Raw genomic sequence first — 18,831 nt, 5'->3', positions numbered from 1 at the left:
TAGATTACGAAGGTAGTAGGAACCGTTACCCGCAATGTCGTGGATCATAAAAGGTCCTCCCCATGTAGGTGCTAACTTTCCCCATTTCTTTTCTTGCTGATACCGTGGGATTGTTCTCAACACATACTGTCCCTCTACAAAATTCCGTAGCTTTACCTTTTTGTTGTACTCCCTTGCTAGTCTTCGTTGATAATTTTCCATCTTTTGCAATGCTACTTCCCTTCTTCCTTCCAAGTCGTCCAACCTTTCTAACATCATATCTGTTGTGAGGTTTTTCTCCCAAGCTTCGGTCTTCGTGGTTGGCATGAGGATTTCCGTAGGTATGACTGCTTCAGCTCCATAAGTTAGAAGAAACGGGGATTCCCCGGTAGCGGATCTTCGTGTTGTCCTGTATGCCCATAAGACATTGTGCAGTTGTTCGCACCATCTTCCCTTATGCTCGTCTAATTGTTTTTTGAGTATAAGGGCGAGGGTCTTGTTGGTAGCTTCCGCTTGTCCGTTGCTTTGAGGGTATATGGGGGTGGACTTGTTCTTTCTTATTTTGAAAGTCGAAGAGCATGTCTATATTTTTCCCTGTAATTGCTTGCCGTTATCAGATACAATTTCAGCAGGTATACCAAATCTGCAAATGATGTTCTGGAATATGAAAGTGAACACATCCGCGTCTCTGATCCTGGCCAAGGCCTTAGCCTCCACCCATTTACTGAAGTAGTCCGTGGCTACTATCAAAAATCGTCTCTTCCCTGATCCTTCGATGAAAGGCCCGACGATGTCTACGCCCCATTTTGCAAATGGCCACGGGCTATCGACAGAGTTTAACATTGTTGCCGGCGCGTGATCTTTTGCGAAGCGCTGACATTCTTCACATCGTCGGACATCCTCGCGGCATCCTGTATCATTGTCGGCCAGTAATATCCTTGCGTTTTGCTTTGTCAGCTAGTGATCTCATACCGCTATGATTCCCGCGTCACCATAATGGATATCATTTAGAATTCGATGCCCCTCTTTCCGGGACAAGCAGCGTAGTAATGGTCCAAGGAAGGATTTCTATACAGGACCCCCTCCCGAAGATCATATCTTCCCACTTTGGAGAGCATCTTCCTAGCTTGTTTATCCGCAGGTAAGCTTCCTTTTCGAGAAAGGCATGTATTGTCACCCTCCAGTCATCTTCGTTGCTGAAGTCTTCGTCTTGATTTGCTCTTGACAGGATGTCTCTTCATCAAAGTCATTATGGATGTCTTCTCCTACCTGGTCTTCGATATTTTCTTCCATCACATCTTGATTGGTAGCGAAGGAGAATTGAGATGCAATCGAAGGCTCGTATACCCTTGCTATTTTAATACCTTCGGCATTTTTATCCCTCAGCATGGATGATATATATGCTAGGGCATCCGCGTGCCTGAGGTCCCTTCTGCATAAGTGCCGGAACTTAATGTTCGGGATTTGTGATGCCAATGTTTGGACCAAGGCCATGTAAGCTGAAAGGGTGTCATCGTACACATTATACTCGAGCCCTATTTGCCGTATGACAAGCTGCGAATCACTTGTCAGCCTTACATCGGTTACCCCCATCTCTATTATTATACGTAGGGCATGTACGACAGCTTCGTATTCAACAATGTTGTTGGTATGCTCTTTGAATTCCAATCTAAGTGCCTGTATAATCCTTTCTCCAGTTGGGGTGATAATGACAATACCTATTCCTGCTCCTTCCTTATTTTTAGATCCGTCGACAAAGACTTCCCATTGTCTATGACTCGCAGGTTCGAGGATATCCATTGGATCCTTGATTTCTTCCTCGGCTTCTGGTATTCCCTTAATCTCTTCGTCGTTGTCAAGGGGGAGGTCTGCTAAGAAATCTGCCAGACTTGGGACTTCTGAGAATGTTGAATTTCATGAATGATGTTGAATTGGTCCAGATGGGTGTTCCATTTGGCTATTCGGCCCACTTTTCCCGTGCTTTTGAGGACTGCTTCCAATGGTGCTTTGCATGGTACCCTGACGAGGTGAGTTAGGAAGTAGGTTCTCAGTTTTTGGGTAGCCCATACCAGTGCGAGGATGAGTTGTTCAATCTTAGTATAATTTCTTTCCGCGGAATTGAGTGTCTTGCTGACGTAATAGATAGGCTGTTCTACCTTTGTATTGGTTTTGACTAATACCGCGCTGACTGCGTCCTCCGTTGCTGCTATGTACAGTGCCAAAACTTCATCAGGGTCTGGCTTCTGCAGGATCGGGATTGAAGCTAGATGTTCTTTGATTTTTTGGAATGCTTCCTCGCATTCGCGGTCCATTCGAACCTGCTCCCTTTTTTAAGAATATTGAAGAAATGTTTGCATTTGTCCGAAGACCGTGCAATAAATCTGCCCAACGCTGCTATGGACCCATTGAGCTTCTGCACTTCCTTCAGATTCTTTGGGACGGCATCTCTACTATGGCTTGAATCTTCTGGGTCTACCTCGATGCCCCTTTTCGTCACCAGATACCCGAGGAACTTCCCCGAGGTGACACCGAAAGTACATTTCTCCGGATTCACTTTCATGTGATGCTGTCTCATTGCTTCGAAGATATTCCTCAGGTCCTGGTGGTGATTTTTACGCAGCTTGCTTTTGACGAGCATGTCGTCCACGTAGACTTCTAGGGTTCCTCCAATCCATGGCTTGAAGATAGCATCGACCATCCTTTGGTATGTTGCCCCTGCGTTTCGGAGCCCGAAAGGCATTCTGGTATAGCAATAAAGGCCATGTGGGGTATAGAACGCTGTGTGTGGCTGATCTTCTTCTGCCAGGGCTACTTGGTTGTAACCAGAATCCGTCCATGAATGACAGCTCTTCGTACCTTCAACTGCTTCAACCAGTTGATCTATGCTCGGCAGGGGATAGCTGTCCTTTGGACATGCCTTGTTGAGATTAGTAAAGTCGATGCATATTCTAACCCCTCCATTTTTCTTAGGAACAATGACCATGTTGGAGATCCAGGTAGGGTACTTGACTTCCTTGATAAATCCTGCATCTAGTAGCTTCCGAAGTTCTGTTTCTACCGCCTCATGATATTCTGGAGCCACTTTTCGTATTTTCTGCCTGAACGGGGGTGCCCGGTTTGATGCGTAGTTCATGTTGGATTACTTTTGGGTCAATCCCCGGCATATCTCCTAACTTCCAGGCGAACACATCCGCATATTCCTTAAGTAATTTGGTTAAGGAATGTTCTCTTCCTTCGTCCATGATGGTCCCAATTTTGACCATCTTCGGGTCTTCTTCCGTTCCTATGTTGATTTCCTTTAGGGTTCTACTGGTGTGAACACAGGCTTCGGGTTTCCGAGGACTGGGGCGCTCTTTAATTGCTATTTAGCGTGTTTCTGCTCTTCGCTGGTTGTTGAGGTACTTGTTTCCGAGCCTTGGACATTACCATCTTTCGTCAAGCCTTTTCCTGTAGTTTCCTTAAGGAATAGGTCTACGGCTTTCTCTTTCGCGGTTTCTTGATTTCTTACTCTTCGGATTTTTCGCTGCTCTTCTTGCTCATTGTTGATATGATCCTGAGTGGCCTGGCACTCGCGCGTAGCGATTCGATCTCCCTTGATCTCCATTATTCCCTCAGGTGTTGGAAATCTGAGGTATTGGTGGTATGTTGCCGCAACTCCTTTGAGCTTGTGTACCCATTGTCGTCCAATAATGGCGTTGTAGGGGGAAGGGGTGTCCACCACACTGAATCGGGTATCCAGTTTCATGGGCCCTGCGTTAACCTGTAACACGATGTCTCCCAAGGGCTTCGTGGCTGCTCCATTGAATCCGTAGATGGTGTGATAAGAGGTCATCAACTGTTCATCATGGAGCTTCATCCGTTTGAATGCATCATAGAATAGGACATTTACAGAGCTTCCCCCGTCTATGAGGATCTTTTTGAGGTTACATCCAGCTACTGGTAATGTTAGGACCAAGGGATCGTTATGGTCTTCCATATCTTCTTCGATATCCTCGGCATCGAAGATGATAGGAGATTCCATCCATTCTTCGTGTTCGTCCACCGCTATCCCATCGACCTTATATAACTCGCAGCGGTCTTCGAATTGCTTCCGTAACCTTTTTCCAATCTGCGCTGTGAGTGAGGGTCCTGTGGCTTCGGAACACGAGATGGTGTTGATTGTTCGGTTTTCTTCCGGAAGTTGGACTGGTTTGGTTCGTTTGGATCTGTCCTCGGTAACCTCCTTTCGTATGTAATGTTTGAGCTCTCCCGCATCAATTAATTTTTGGATCATTATTTTAAGGTTCTTGCATTTTTCGGTCTGGTGTCCGTTGAAACAGTGATACTCACAGTAATCTTTAGACTTCTCGGATCTCGGGGGCTGCTTTCCCTTAGACCATGGCCACTCTAAGTTTTCCCTCCCTTTGATCTCTCGTAGGATACGAGCATAGCTAGCGTTGAGTTTCGTGTAAACTTGATCTTCGAATTTTCGGTCGCCTGTTCTTCGTTCATCCCTCCGTTCCTTCCTATCTTCGTGAGGTCTCTCATCTGAGCAACCCCTTTTGGCCCCATTGGTTTGTTCCGCTGAATTGGTGCGGTGAGACCTCTGCGGATATGCCCTCGGGTTTTCCCGTTGAATTTCTTCAAGTCGAGCGTGCTTCTCGATAATTATTCGGAGATCTCCTTCTGTCTTGGGCACGCTCCCGTGAATTTCAACAAATAGGGGACTCATTCGGTCTAAGCCCCATTTATAGCAGTTGATGCTTACCACTGGGTCCACGCTCCCTATGGCTTGGCAGATCTTATGCCATCTGTTTGTGTACTCCTCGTGGTTTCCTTGTAGCCAATTGCTAGTGAAAAGAGCTTATCCATCCCGGTGTTTACAGTCTTGTTGTACATGTATGTTCTTAAGAATTTCTCTGCGAGTTGGTCGTATGAGTGGATGGAGTTTGGTGGCAGATTATCAAACCATGATAACGCCGATCCCTTCAAGCTTGACGGGAAGTATCTACAGAGTACGGCGTCGTTCTGACCCCATCTAGCTAAGACACGGTTGTAGTACCGAATGTGCAGCAGGGTCGCTGGATCCATCATAGCATTCGAACGTCGGGACAGGGCATTTCAGTGGAATAGGGGTGTTGGCCAAGCGATGCGTTAGGGCGTGGAGTTAGCTTCTCTCATGACCTCTTCTAACCTTCCCCCACCTTGTTTATTTTTTAATTGCCTGATCTCTGCCATCATCTCATCTCGTAGTTCCTCCATTGCGCGTTGGTGCTCTAAATTCTTCAGCTCATTACCGTCTGACTCTCCATCGTCATAATCCGGGTCGGATACGCTACGTCTCCTTGTCGCGTCTTCATTAGCCGCTAGGACGACTCTACAGTCTTGGTTTGGCTCTGGTGCTTTGGAGCTTGCTTCATCAAGTTGTTGGCTGGTCTTCGTGCTTAGAGCAATCCGCTCCTTTAAATCTTGATTTTCTCTGGCCAACAGAGCTACAGCTTCTGCGTAAACCTGCTGGTTCTTCCTCAGTTCCTCAAGCTCAGCCATTAGTCGGTGTGATTGGTTGGACCCCTGATTGGGAGTCCCAGCGCGTGCCGCTACAGCCGTGGTGCCGCCCTCCTCCATGGTCTGTACTAAAGGTGGCAGGGGTTCAGCTTCGGTTGCTGGTGTTTCCAAATTGGAGTGAGCGCCCCTCTGCGGTGCCAGAGCCGCCGGTATGGTTTGATTCTGATTATTTGTTAGCGGCATTCCAAAGGTTAGAAGGTGCGCGGGTTGGAATGTTCTGGATTCATCCACCCTTTCTCTTGGTTGATTAAGTTGACTCATGGCGAAGGTATTGCTAGCCTCCGCAGCCTTCGGGACTACCGCAGCCTCCCCGTACTTTATCGTTGCTGCTCTGAGAGCCGCCGCTGCAACTGAATTAGCGTTCATGGGTGAAGTGATTTCTGCAGTATCTTGCCTTCGATTGGTCATTTTAGCTTTATCTCCTTTCTGCTTGCTTCGGGTGATGATCGGGGTTGTCCTGGGTGTTTTTTTGACAAAGCTTTGGATTTTCCTGCTTCCTGCGTCTTTTCCATCACGTGCCCTTTTGTTGATAATGAAATCTCGCGTAAACTTGCCTTCTTTACTCACAACACGTTCTCTCTGCATAAGTTATTTCAAACAACAGAAACGGGAATATCCGCGTGAAGCGGGTTAGTTGGCGAAATACAATTTTTCAAGAGGGAATTAATACCCGCAGGCTATAAATACGGGTTAGTTTTATTAAAGGATCCTTAGTATAAAAACTACGAAAATTGTAAATCCGATGGATTAGAACAATAACCGCTTAGAACAATAACTCTTATCGAAGACCAAAGGTGGGTTTTTGAACATAATACAGTTACGAATGATCTATACGGTCCGAGCTGATAAATCAGAGCAATCATATGCCAAATTAAAATGAAATCACAGGACAAGATAAATCTTTTACCGGGACGAAGTCCCTGTTTCTAGCGCCAAATTGTGAGCACACAAACCACGCGGGGGTCCGAACGCTCACAATCAATCATTATCATCTAAAGAGATTATGATGATGGTACCCTGGTGTTGATTCATTGGCTCAAAACCTTCGGGTTTATCATGGCCTCATCCAACAACTCCATGCGTGGCGTTTGTGCATGGGATATAAGTATTAAGGAAAACAAAACATATAAGCAAACATGCACGGAGCTAAATGAATGTAAAGTGCTGAAATGTAAATAAGACCAAGGTTTACGTGGTTCAGCACTAAGGCCTACATCCACGGGGTTTGTTGTTTTATTATGTTCTTCACGGTTACACGAATAGTTGAATGACTTTTGGGGTTTACATGTTTCTCTCCTCTAAGGGATTAACTTACCCTTACTATTTCTCTCTCTCTCTCCTTCCCTTCCTGATCTTTTTTCCCCCCTTTCCTCTTGGTGGAGATTGGGTATTTATAAGGTTAGAACGTGGGACCCATCTCTGAAGACCGTTGGAACCTTATCTTCTTGTGTCCTTGCGTCCATCACGCGGAGGTCTGCGTTTGCCCCTTGATCCCGCAGAGGCATCATCGCTCGTTCCACAGGTTGGTCGACACGTACACTGCTCAGAGTGCTTAATGTGGGTAGTTGAGGGGTCTGCTCGTGTCAGACAAGTGTCTTCTGACCCTGTCAGTCCGTGTCAGCTAACTTTCTCTCCACCGTTGATCTTAGATCCTCTTTTGGGGATGAGATAAAGTAACTCCTCGGGGTTTATTCGGTGTTTCATGACGCATCATGTTTTGATGTTTTGGCATGCATGCTTTCCACGTACCTTTTTATATACACGTGTCTGATAATGAGATATATGTGTACACACTATTGGAACTATCAACTTGCCAGTAAAAGTTGGACCTGTTCATTCTGTAGAACCTTTTCACGTAATGAAGATCGATACAGTATATCATATGCTTCTAGGATGACCATGGCTCCACAAACACGGAGCAGTTCCGTCTACATATCACCAATGCGCTAAGCTCATCCTTAAAGGCAAACAAAAATGTATTCCAGCCACAGAGAACCCTTTCTCACCCGAAGAAGCCCACATGGCGGAAGCAGTATTCTTTGATGACCTTAGCGAGCCTAACGCAGTGACCACCAAAATCTACTCTACCCCTATACCAGATTGGGAAACAACTTACCAGGAAGCCGGAAGTTCATCCAGTAAGAAGAGGCACAGACGTGGACGCAACAATGACCCTCCAAATTTAAGAAAGAGACACGCGCAGACGGAAGTCACGTGTACCGCTTATAGCAATTACAGAAGGGGACCACTCCAGTGGCTGAAGTCAATATGGTAGATAAAGAGGAGAATGCCAGAGTGGTGACCCCATAAGATTCTGGGAGCGGATAGTTCTCGAACCCGAATCTAAAAGCAAAGAGAACACAAAGCAACTAAATATCGGCACCGAAGAGAACCCAAATATTGGAAATCGGAACTAATCTAACGCCTGAAGAAAGTAAAGAGATGGAGGATTTATTACGTGAATTCCAGGATGTATTTGCTGGGTCCTATGAAGACATTCCAGGCCTAAACCCATCTCTAGTATGCCATGAACTCAAAGTGGACCCAACTAGAAGACCGGTAAAGCAACCTCGAAGAAGATTCTCGCATGAGGTCGAGGAAAAGATCAAATAAGAGATCTAAACTTCTCGATGCATGATACATCAAGCCTATACATCATCCCACGTGGATAGCCAATATCATACCGGTTAAGAAGAAGAATGGCAAGCTTCGATGTTGTGTAGATTTCAGAGATCTGAACAGAGTGTGTCCAAAGGATGAATTTCCATTACCTCTCATTGACATGCTTGTCGACTCCACGTCAGGAGACGAAATGCTTTCATTCATGGACGGACAGAGTGGTTACAACAAGATTCAGATGAAATAATACGACGCCACGAAAACCGCATTCTCAACTCCGGTAGGAAATTTTTATTATGTGGTGATGACTTTTGACCTAAAAATGCAGGAGCTACTTACCAACGAGCAATGACCTTCATCTTTCATGACCTTAATCATGACGCAGTAGAAATATACGTGGATGATATCGTTATCAAAGCCAAGAAAAGAAAGGATCACATCCCTAATCTGCGCAAAGTCTTTACCACGTGTCGAGAGTTTAAGCTAAAGATGAATGCTTCTAAGTGTACTTTTGGCGTGACATCAAGCAAGTTTTTGGGCTTTCAGGTATCTGATAAAGGTATCAAAATGGATAGTGCCAAAGCTCAAACAATACTCATAATGGCTTCACCAAAGACGGCCACGGATCTACAACATCTTATTGGGCCGATCGCAAAACTCTCAAGGGTGCCGAACTCAGATACTCCCATGTAGAGAAGGCTTGTCTTCCACTGATCCTAGCAGCCTCAAAGCTGAGACATTACCTCCTGGTCCATCAAACGTACGTTATTGCAGCATCTAAACCGGTGTCATACCTAACTACTAAACCTATCCAAAGTGGCAGAATGGGCAAATGGGATCTCCAAATACTCGAATTTTCATTCATCCCACTAACACCACATGGAGTAAGAGGACAAGCAATAGCAGATCTATTAACAGATTTTCCAGGATCGGATAACACGAATACTCTACTATTCGAAGAAATCATTGCACTAGCAACGGAGGAAACCCCATGGAAAATGTTTTTTGACGGGTCGTCGTATGGGACACACGGAGGATCAGGGGTCGTGTTTATCAATCCCCAAGGAGAAAGCACCTCTCACTCCTTCAAATTAGATTACCCTTGCACCAACAATGCATCGGAATATGAAAGCTTTCTCATCGGATTAACTATCGCCGAAGCAATAGGCATACAGCGATTGGAAGTAGTGGGAGGTTCCAAACTACTCGTTAATCAAATGGAAGGGGAATTACATGTCAAAGAACCAACCCTAGCCATATATAGAGACAAAACTCAAAAGCTACTCCAGCATTTTTCACACGTAACCATCACGCAAAAGCCAAGGACGTTCAATAGACATGCAGATGCATTGGCAACTTTAGCCTCCAGCCTCCAGTTAGCTTAAGGAGATAAGAGACAGTGACAGTTATCCGACGAAAAGAACCTTCTACCTGGGTCGAAGAACTTATACTCGAAGATGAAGAAAACTGGCGAAGACCAATTATACTTGATTTAAAGAACCACCCGAAACCTGCACCTTGTCCTGGAAAATGTTAAAGCCTTACACTCTATTAGGTGGTAGTCTATACTTCACAATACCAGGAGGCGCACTATGCAGATGTTTGGGTCCGGTAGAGGCAAAAGAAAAGCTGGAACATATCCATAGTTCCTCACGCGGACATAACTTTTCCACCCCCTTACATAGAAAGATTCAACGGGCAGGTTTTTATTGGCCGGACATGATCAAGCATGCCACAGTCCTACAGGACGGTTGTGAGGGTTATCAGGAAACACCACAATATCAAGAAATATGTGTGGTAGACACACCAGACGACGATTGGAGAATTCCATACTTAGACTACCTCTCCCAAAATATTTCACCTAGTGATAAGAACTTGGCACTAAAAATTGAAAAGGAAGCTAAACGGTTCTTTGTGATAGAAAGAAAATTGTTCAGTCGCAGCTTTAATCAACACCCACTAAAGTATCTTGATGCAAAAGAAGCGCTGAGAGCAATGGAAGTAACACATGATGGTGAACACTAGGGGAAGGCAAAACTGTTTACACAACTATATGATGCTGGATACTATTGGCCTACAATGGAGCATGACACAACTGATTATGTCCAGAAATGCGAACAATGCCAACTACACGGAAATCTCATACATGCACCCCATACCATGCTACATATTATCGCCACTCCTTGGCCCTTCCATAGCTGGGGTTTAGATATTATTGGACCAATAACACCCAAGTCGTCAAAACAACACGAATACATCATCACAGCAACAAAGTTGTTTACCAAATGGGTCGAGGCTATCCCATTAAAGAGCACGACATGCAGCACAATTGTATCCTTCATCAAAGAACACATCATCAGCCGATTTGGTATACCCATGTGTATTATATCAGACAATGGTACCCCTTTCGTTAATAACGAAGTACGTGGCCTCCTCGCGTCCTTTCACATCAAGCATAAAACGTCTACACCATACTACCCCAAAGGTAATGGCCAAGATGAGGCCAACAATAAGACCCTGCTGCGTATCCTCAGCAGAAGTCTTTACGACAATAAACGACTATGGCATGAAGAATTACCCATGGCACTTTGGGCGTACCGCATTTCCAAAAGAAGTTCGGCGGGTGCATCACCATATAGCCTAGTCTACGGAGAAAATGTTATACTCCCATCAGAGGTGGTGGTGGCTTCGGCAAGAGTCCTAGCAGCAAGTGGTGTAGGCATGGATGAAAATAGAAGGTTCATGACCTTGGTTTCATCGACGAACGACGAGATAAAGCAGAGGTGCACGCCACGGATATCGAAATCGTCTGGCAAGATCATACAATCAAAAAGTTAAGCCGAGGAGCTTCAAGGTGGGAGATTTAGTTCTCTCTATAGCACCCCATGCACCACGCAACGAAAGTGCAGGGAAGTTTACCCCTAACTGGGAAGGCCCATACCGTATTCGAGAAGCAGCAGAAAGCGGATAGTACAAGCTAGAGCGCTTAGACGGGAGCGTTATAAAGAAAAAAAAAACTACCAATGATAAGATCAATGGAACATGGCTTAAAACTTTTTATATGTAAACGTTAATTATCATATTATTACGAATAAAATTATTGTTGGGCATGCACATCATCCGGTGTTACCTTTTTTTATATATCTCCCCAATACACTATAACAATCCAGGGACTCCCAGATGAACAGCAAAATATTCCCTAAGATGGGCAGGGGATCTCAGATGAGCAGAACCCTATCAAAATATTCCCTAAGATGGGCAGGGAGTCTTAGATTAGCAGAACCCTACCAAAATATTCCCTAAGGTGGGCAGGGGCTCTTAGATGAGCAGAACCCCACTAAAATATTCCCTGGGATGGGCAAGGGCTCTTATATGAGTAGAACCTCATTAGAACGCCCCCTAGACAAATGTTTTCTGATGGGACGATCCCAAACAGAGCCACCTATTCTAGTCAAGCAACATCACAGGGTGTACACAAACACTTTAAACACAAGAGAAGGAACCCATCTTATTGTCCTATCAAAGCAAAGTTGTTCAAAATATGAACCCTAAACTTTAGACATAGTATAAAACAAACAAAGAAATTTTAGATTGTTGGGAAGCGAATAATTCCATAGCAGTTACATACGTCGACTTTTTCTTTTCGATTTGGGAAGTCGGCCGTTAACATAAATCACAAAATTCCAAAACAAAGAAACCAACACGAATTATAACACGGAATCCTAATGGTTATTCTTAACCCGAGTTGCCAACAGTCTCATACCCTTACAAGGGCATCACGATTTGCGCGATGAGCCCTAAGCTGATTCTCCACTAAGTCAATAGCATCCAGGACTTGACTGCAATATTCCATAGCATCGACATATTCCTTTTCCAATACAGCATATCGACGACTCACCTTGTCCACCACAAGGGAAGATACCCCACCATGATACACCATATACAAGGTTTTTTGTTGATCTTTCATGACCTTGTGTGCTTCAGAAGCACGACCACGAGCCAACACCAAAGAAGACGTGGTCATTTCCGCCGGAAGAGATTCTAACTGCTTGATCTCCTCCTCAAGAGCAGCCAATTCAAGAACACTAGGTACTGCTGGAAGAGCTAAGACCCACGATCCTGGGGAAGTATTCATCTTGGGTAAAAGTATTTTGAATATCAAAGCACTCTAAACTTACTCCTATTTATAAGGGTGAAAGCCTTGACATGGATGACATCATGAAATCTGACACATAGGACATCAGTGCTAATAATAAAATCTAGGCCAGTAACCTATTAATCAACTGAGGAAAATCCTGACTCTGCATAAAAAAACGACCTCTCTCTGACTTTGCAACTAGCCTTTGTTCCTCCAACAAGAGGGGCACATTACATTTATTTGACCGGAGCACAGATTTTTCAGCTTCAATACGAGCTACCTCCGCATCATATTGTTGATATAAATGGATAAAATGATTTTCACACATACAAAAAACACTCATCAAACGACCAAGTGACGGCATGCAAATCCATGACAACATATGTTATTTACTAGACAAAATGGAGGATTCATTAGCTTTTATATACTAGAAAGCAGTACGCATTCCAATAAAATATACGGTCACCGAGACCTAGTTAGTAAGTTCGCGAATGATTCGCGAATCATTCGCGAATTTTACCGTCTTATTCGCGTATGTTTGCAACTCCGAACCCAAGTCGCGTATTATGTGGCATTTCCGGATTATTCGCGAACCGTTCACGAATTTTACGTATCCCGAATGATACGTCCGCTTAATTCGCCATAAATTCTTTAGCTTTTACTTTTCAAAGATCCCATTTTTTGGGCTTTACTGCCTCCCGAGCATACACGACCGAATATTAGACGTGTTGTAATTTTTATAAAACAAAAACGACTGAAGAGATTTGAAGGTGAAGGTGAGAGAGATCTCAAACTCACTAACCAAGCATCTAAACCACCATACGACGTCCTCTTGGATAACTAATGTTGTATATATTATTAATATCATCGTATTAAGTTTATTTTTTCTTTAAATAACTCACACATATGCATAAAAATTGGTCTATGACCTTATAAATACAAATTATTTGTTATATATAGATACCGAATTTTCAGAGCCGAACTCACATTTATAAATCGAATTATACACGTACGTATGCCGTTCCGAATTACTAACGAATCACGTCCCGTTGACCGAATTTTAGACCGAATCTGGATTTTACAAAACCGTATAATACTCGTACGTTTGACGTTCCGTACGTTTGCCGAATCCCGAATTGCTAACTAGGCATCGAGATACCAACAATAAAACATAACATAAATTAATTCATATAACCAGGAAATTCACATAGGGATTCAAACAGATACATGCTCTGACACAACACTTGCCAAGCGCACACAATCTCTGCGGTCCAAAAGAAAAGGGAAAGACAAGGTACGGTAACCAACGATAAACGAAAATAAAATACTAGTTCCGAGCAGCACGAGAACGCATCTCCTCCCTCGCCTCATGAATGATACGGTTCTGCTCTTCAATATTTCCTTTTGATTGCTCTGACTTGGTAAAAGCAATGGCCGCTGCATCCAGAGTAGTGGTATGAGCTGAATCCGCAGCGGACAGTTCTTCTTGATATTGCTCAGACGTGCTTCAGCGTCAGCAATAATCTTCGAGAGTTGAGAACAACGATCATTCGCTTTATAAACCCTCTCCCAGAGAGCGACAACCCATGCAACATTGAAGTTGAGAGACTCATCACAAATCCTAATCACGGTCCTCCAATACTGCATCGTCTCTTCATAAGGAGGAGGGGCACGCGTATCCTCATGCTTGCGATTACGTCCAACAGAATGTTGGTCTGATTAACCAAATAGGGAACATGCAACGTAGGAGACCCACTGGCTGGATGAGTACCATAACGAACAAGGAGCTTGTCGTAACGTTGCTCATGCTTTGGTGCGACCCAAAACCCACCAACCTCGACGTAGTCTTCATATCCAACCCCAAGTGAAGCCTTATCAACAAATGGTTTGAATGCAGGAAGAACGACCTCACGAGGATCCCTGGGGCTTGCATGGTGTTCCCCAACAGAGGAAGTAGGAGGTGAGGTCTGCACAGCACCACCATCTATGTCAGGTGAAGAGTGCGCCATACCACGAGTGCGTTTCACCTTGAGGACAACGGGAGGCAGGGGCGGAACTACCTTGTGACTAGGGCTAGCTTAAGCCAGCCCTAACAAGAGAAAAAGTCATTTTTTTCAAAGCCTTTTTTAAGTTGGGCCACAATTGGTCTATGAGTTTTATTCTTAAGCAAGCCCTGAAAAAAGCTCCAGCCATCCCTATATCCAATGTCTAGTTCCGCCACTGACGGGAGGAATAGTATCCTGCATTTCTGGGCGTGGTTGCTTACTCATTTTCTAAACAAAAAAAAAACTAACTAATTAACCAAATCATCAAAGGAACGAATCATACAAAGGAAATGAGAAAGAGTGAACTACAGATAACGTCAGACCCATACCTGTAAAGAGTGAGGAGGAACTCGACCAGTACGTTCAAGGAGTCCTGGGGACGGAGCTGTCAAAAAATAAAGGGAAGCGAATAACAGCAGTTATGAAATACAACTACAAAACAAACCAACCTAGCACAGGTATTTATACAAAAAGGGGAGAGAGAAAAAAAATAAAATCATTATATAATACTTTTCTTTGAAAAGAAAAAAATTGGGGAGAAAGACAAGGAACGAATCGTTTTAGCCTTTACCATTGAAAAGACCGAAGGCTTCATCATCACGATATGGGGTTTCACCGTAATACCTCCCAGGCGTATCCCGACCCGAGTTATCCAAATAGTCAACAAGACACTGAGAAGGTGGGCCCATCATAGGAGTATGCACCTCTGGAACACAACTAGCACCAGCCTATAAAATAACCAAGACATGGGATAAATCACATATACAACTTATTCTTCCTTCTCTTTCAAAAAAGAGAGAGACGATACGAACAAGGAACAATCTCTTACCCCAGAGGTACCGCCAAAGGTACTAAGAGTATGACCCCTAGACGACACTCCTTTGGTTCGAATTCGAGTACCCGTCGACACAGGCTTGCTGCGAGGAGCAGCATCCATGCATTTCGAGATTGGAGCTTAGCCGCAGCGATAGTATCCTGGGAATCGTTGGGGGCGTCACGAACAGGGTAGAAGAACAAAATCTCTCCAACACTTTAGTCTCACGAGCCCAGAAGTTTTGCCAAACACGAGTTACCGATAACCTTCGACCAATGTAAGGACGTAGCCGTTTCGCAGGAAGATTGGAAATGAAAGCAGAATAAGAACCAAAGACAAATTGATTAAAACTAGTAGCCACTACCTTAGGAGATGATAGAACAGAAGGTCTAAGCACCGTCGACCCACCTTGATCATACCCAACTTGACGCGCCACATGCTCAATGTTATAAGAGGTGGCACAGAACTCTCCTTCAAAGAAACCAGGAAGAAAACAAGGAGTAACCGATGCAATGAAGTCCCAAGCAACACCAGTCTCCGTATTAGGCTTGGCATGAGACCAATGGTTGGTCTCGCTAACACCAAAGGCACAAGATTCCACACCACAAATGTCATCATCATCAGGACGAAAGGAGAACTCCTCGATCTTGTCCAAGGCCTCGCAAAAATTGAATTCTTGCTTAGAAGAAACCCTCTCATACAGAGCCATCCTGGGATATTAGCAGAAGTATGTACTCGACATTCTCGACCACGGTCCACATAAACCACCTCACGGACAGCGTCCAACTTCTTCAGCTTAGGACAACACCCTCGGAAATGCGCCCATATCCATACTTGCAGAAAAGCCGTAGGGACGAGGCTATGAACAGTAAAGGTCTCATCGTTAGCACGACGAAGATTGTAGACCAAAACGTCTAAGTGGCGATATAATCCTCCTAGAAACATTGGAGCCAACGGATAGGTCACGCCCCTGGACACGAGAGTAGCCATGACGATTATCTCATCTTTGATAGTGCCTTTCTTGGAATACTCAAATAGGTCATGACCAAGCCAGTAGGTCAAGAAAGCAACTAACTCAGTACGAGAACTAACAGCCCGTAATTCTTCAGGAATGTCGGGATCGTGAGACACACCCCGAGAACGTGGAGATGTCCAGAACCTGAGCCAAGCAGAATACTCGGCACGACAATTCTTTTTGGGTTTACCCCCAACAGGAGAAGCCTCAACCTCGACTTCGTTGTCATCAGAGCCAATGGGAGATGCAACAGTGGTCTTGATGGAAGGACGAGAAATGGAATACGACCGAGCCAGCTTTAAGAGTACTAGAATGTCTCGATCCGAATCGTCCAAAGCCTGATCTCCAACGACTTCATCAAAAGAATGAGAACCATGCATGGGAAGTCGGAGCAGAGCAACCACATCTTCAAGGGTAGGAGCTACTTCACCCCACGCGAGTAGAAAAGTGTGCAATAAAGGCAACCATCTCAAGATCAACGAAGAAGCATGGGGGAATACGTGTGACATGACAATGTTTAGAAACTTCCAAGACGTCTAAACTATTAAGCTTCTCCAGAACAGCCTTATGAGATAAACAATCAGGAGTAGTTGTAATCCACGACGGCCACAGCGGAGGAACATGACCAGTGGCGTCAAAGGAGACCATGGGGAGAACATGATCGCCCCGATGGATAGCAAGGTAGGGACACCCATCAAAGTTCAAGGCAATAGGAGCAGGGTTCTCAAACACTAATAACATCGTGGAACGGGAGACAACATGACGGTTGGAATTGTCGATCCCACGAAGAGATTGAAAGAACATATCTTGGAAGAGAAAATGCCCCTCAGCATAGTGATCATAATAGTTTGAACGAGCGAAGGCTAAGGATTTACCACCTCGACCCATACCAGCCACGCCATAAGGACCGACCTGCAAGGATTGTGAAGAATGATCATCAGTAGGACCATCTCCATCAGAATATTCTTCTTCAAAAACATTCATGATTCAGGTGAGAGAACGAAAAGCTTAAAATATTTACATAAAACAAATGAATGAAGCAGTATTTATAGTGCCAGGATGTGCTATCACGAAGAACGAGACGAAGAACAACGCGCGGTAAAGTATGAAATATCTGATAAAAAATTGAAACCCGCGCAAAGAACAGGGGACTTTTTCAGGAAAATGGGGATTTGGGAGAAATGACAGAATTATCAGGGGTTTCGACAAGATTATCTGATGACTCAACAAATGGTCAGGGGACTTAATTCGAATAACCCGGATTTATGGGAGAGCAAAACGAGGACGCGTCTAGTTAGAAATAAGTATGGAACAACGGGGTAAGAACACAGAATTTGAATAGAAGCCTGTAAAGGACTTGACAAGATGATGAAAATAACGCACTAACCGATGGTGCTGGAAGTATATCCGACGCTGGAACCAATGATGTCGACCATAGGTAATGTATCGACAAGGAGACAGAGCATGCACTTGGGAACGCACCGACCAAGACCTGGACAACACTTGTAGAGATGAAGAGTGCGTGCCTACGCACTTAGAGAAGTACATCATTTTAGGAATAATCGAACGAGGGTGTGGTGTAAGAAACAATAAAGTCATTGATCAACGCATGAGAGAAAATGGGAGAAAACAAGACATTATGTTAAGATTCATCCAAAACATGAAGGGACCGCAACAAGGGGACACTCACAGTGTCAGGGTTTGTTGGGGCAGACACAAGGTTTCGAGAGCCGTGCGCCTACAGACTTCAAAGGAAGTACGTTTAGATGTTGAAGCTGGCGATGTTGACTAGATGAAACACATTGACAAAGTAAGCATGCGCCTCGAGCGCACTGGGGACTTCGAGAGTGCGTCCAGAACAGAGGATGAGAGTGCGTTCTTGGGAAGTATCACTTGAGTATGAATACGAACCAAGAGTTTTAGGCGCACCGACTGGACATTTGGAGGAACGTATGCCATAGTTAGACGGTACACCCAAGGACGAATACGGACCAAGAAAAATGCACGTAAAGGATTTCGTAACCAATGGAGATCTGTGAAACAATAATATGAATGCTGGATAGCATGACGCCTAACCAAACAGTCAGGGGATTTATTGTAGATACCCCAAAATCGAGAACATACACTAAGAGACACATTGGTTGAGGACTCGAGCATTGTCGAGTGACCAGATGAAGAGGACGATTGAAGACGCACTGGCTAGAAGCATGGAGGGAGCGCTTGAAAAAGCACTGACTAAAGGCACAGAGAGTGCGCCTGAAGGGAAGCACTGACGGGAGGCACGGAGACATGACAGTTACTTGGAGAGTGCGCCTGATCCGATACACAAGTGTCATACGTGGAGAGTGCGCCTGCAGGTTATCGACGACCAAACCCAGGGATTGGACCTTGGACCTGATGAAGTGGGATTTGGGAATGAGCACCAAACTTGGAAGGGACGTCTGCACGAGAGCTGGAGAGTGCGCCTGGACTTGGAGAGTGCGCATGGATGATGTGCCGATGGAATTGGATGATGTGTTGAACAATTTGGAGAATGCGTCAAGATGAGAAAAGAGAAGGTGCTTGTATCCATCTGTATGGGACAGAGCATTCCTTGAGGAGAGAATATGTGATAAAGACGAAGGAGAGACAAGATTTCTTTAAGACAGTCGACGGTCAAAAATAAGAAATGGTTATT

At 44.6% G+C, this 18,831-nt stretch overlaps 1 protein-coding gene across 1 annotated transcript; it reads right to left on the bottom strand.

The window, feature by feature from the left end:
* Positions 1-13,483: 13,483 nt before the first annotated feature.
* LOC113325012 lies at positions 13,484-16,062 on the bottom strand. Its single transcript, XM_026573256.1, has 4 exons — positions 15,155-16,062; positions 14,897-15,053; positions 14,655-14,710; positions 13,484-14,553 (listed from the first exon to the last, which is right to left on the bottom strand). The coding sequence occupies exons 1-4, from the start codon at positions 15,260-15,262 to the stop codon at positions 14,476-14,478; spliced, it is 399 nt and encodes a 132-aa protein (XP_026429041.1). The 5' UTR covers positions 15,263-16,062; the 3' UTR covers positions 13,484-14,475.
* Positions 16,063-18,831: the final 2,769 nt, after the last annotated feature.

The sequence above is a fragment of the Papaver somniferum genome, chromosome 11 (genome assembly GCF_003573695.1).
Source record: "Papaver somniferum cultivar HN1 chromosome 11, ASM357369v1, whole genome shotgun sequence".
Lineage (NCBI taxonomy): Eukaryota > Viridiplantae > Streptophyta > Magnoliopsida > Ranunculales > Papaveraceae > Papaver > Papaver somniferum.
Note: the sequence above shows the minus strand (reverse complement) of the source record. Positions and strands in the feature narration are given on the sequence as shown.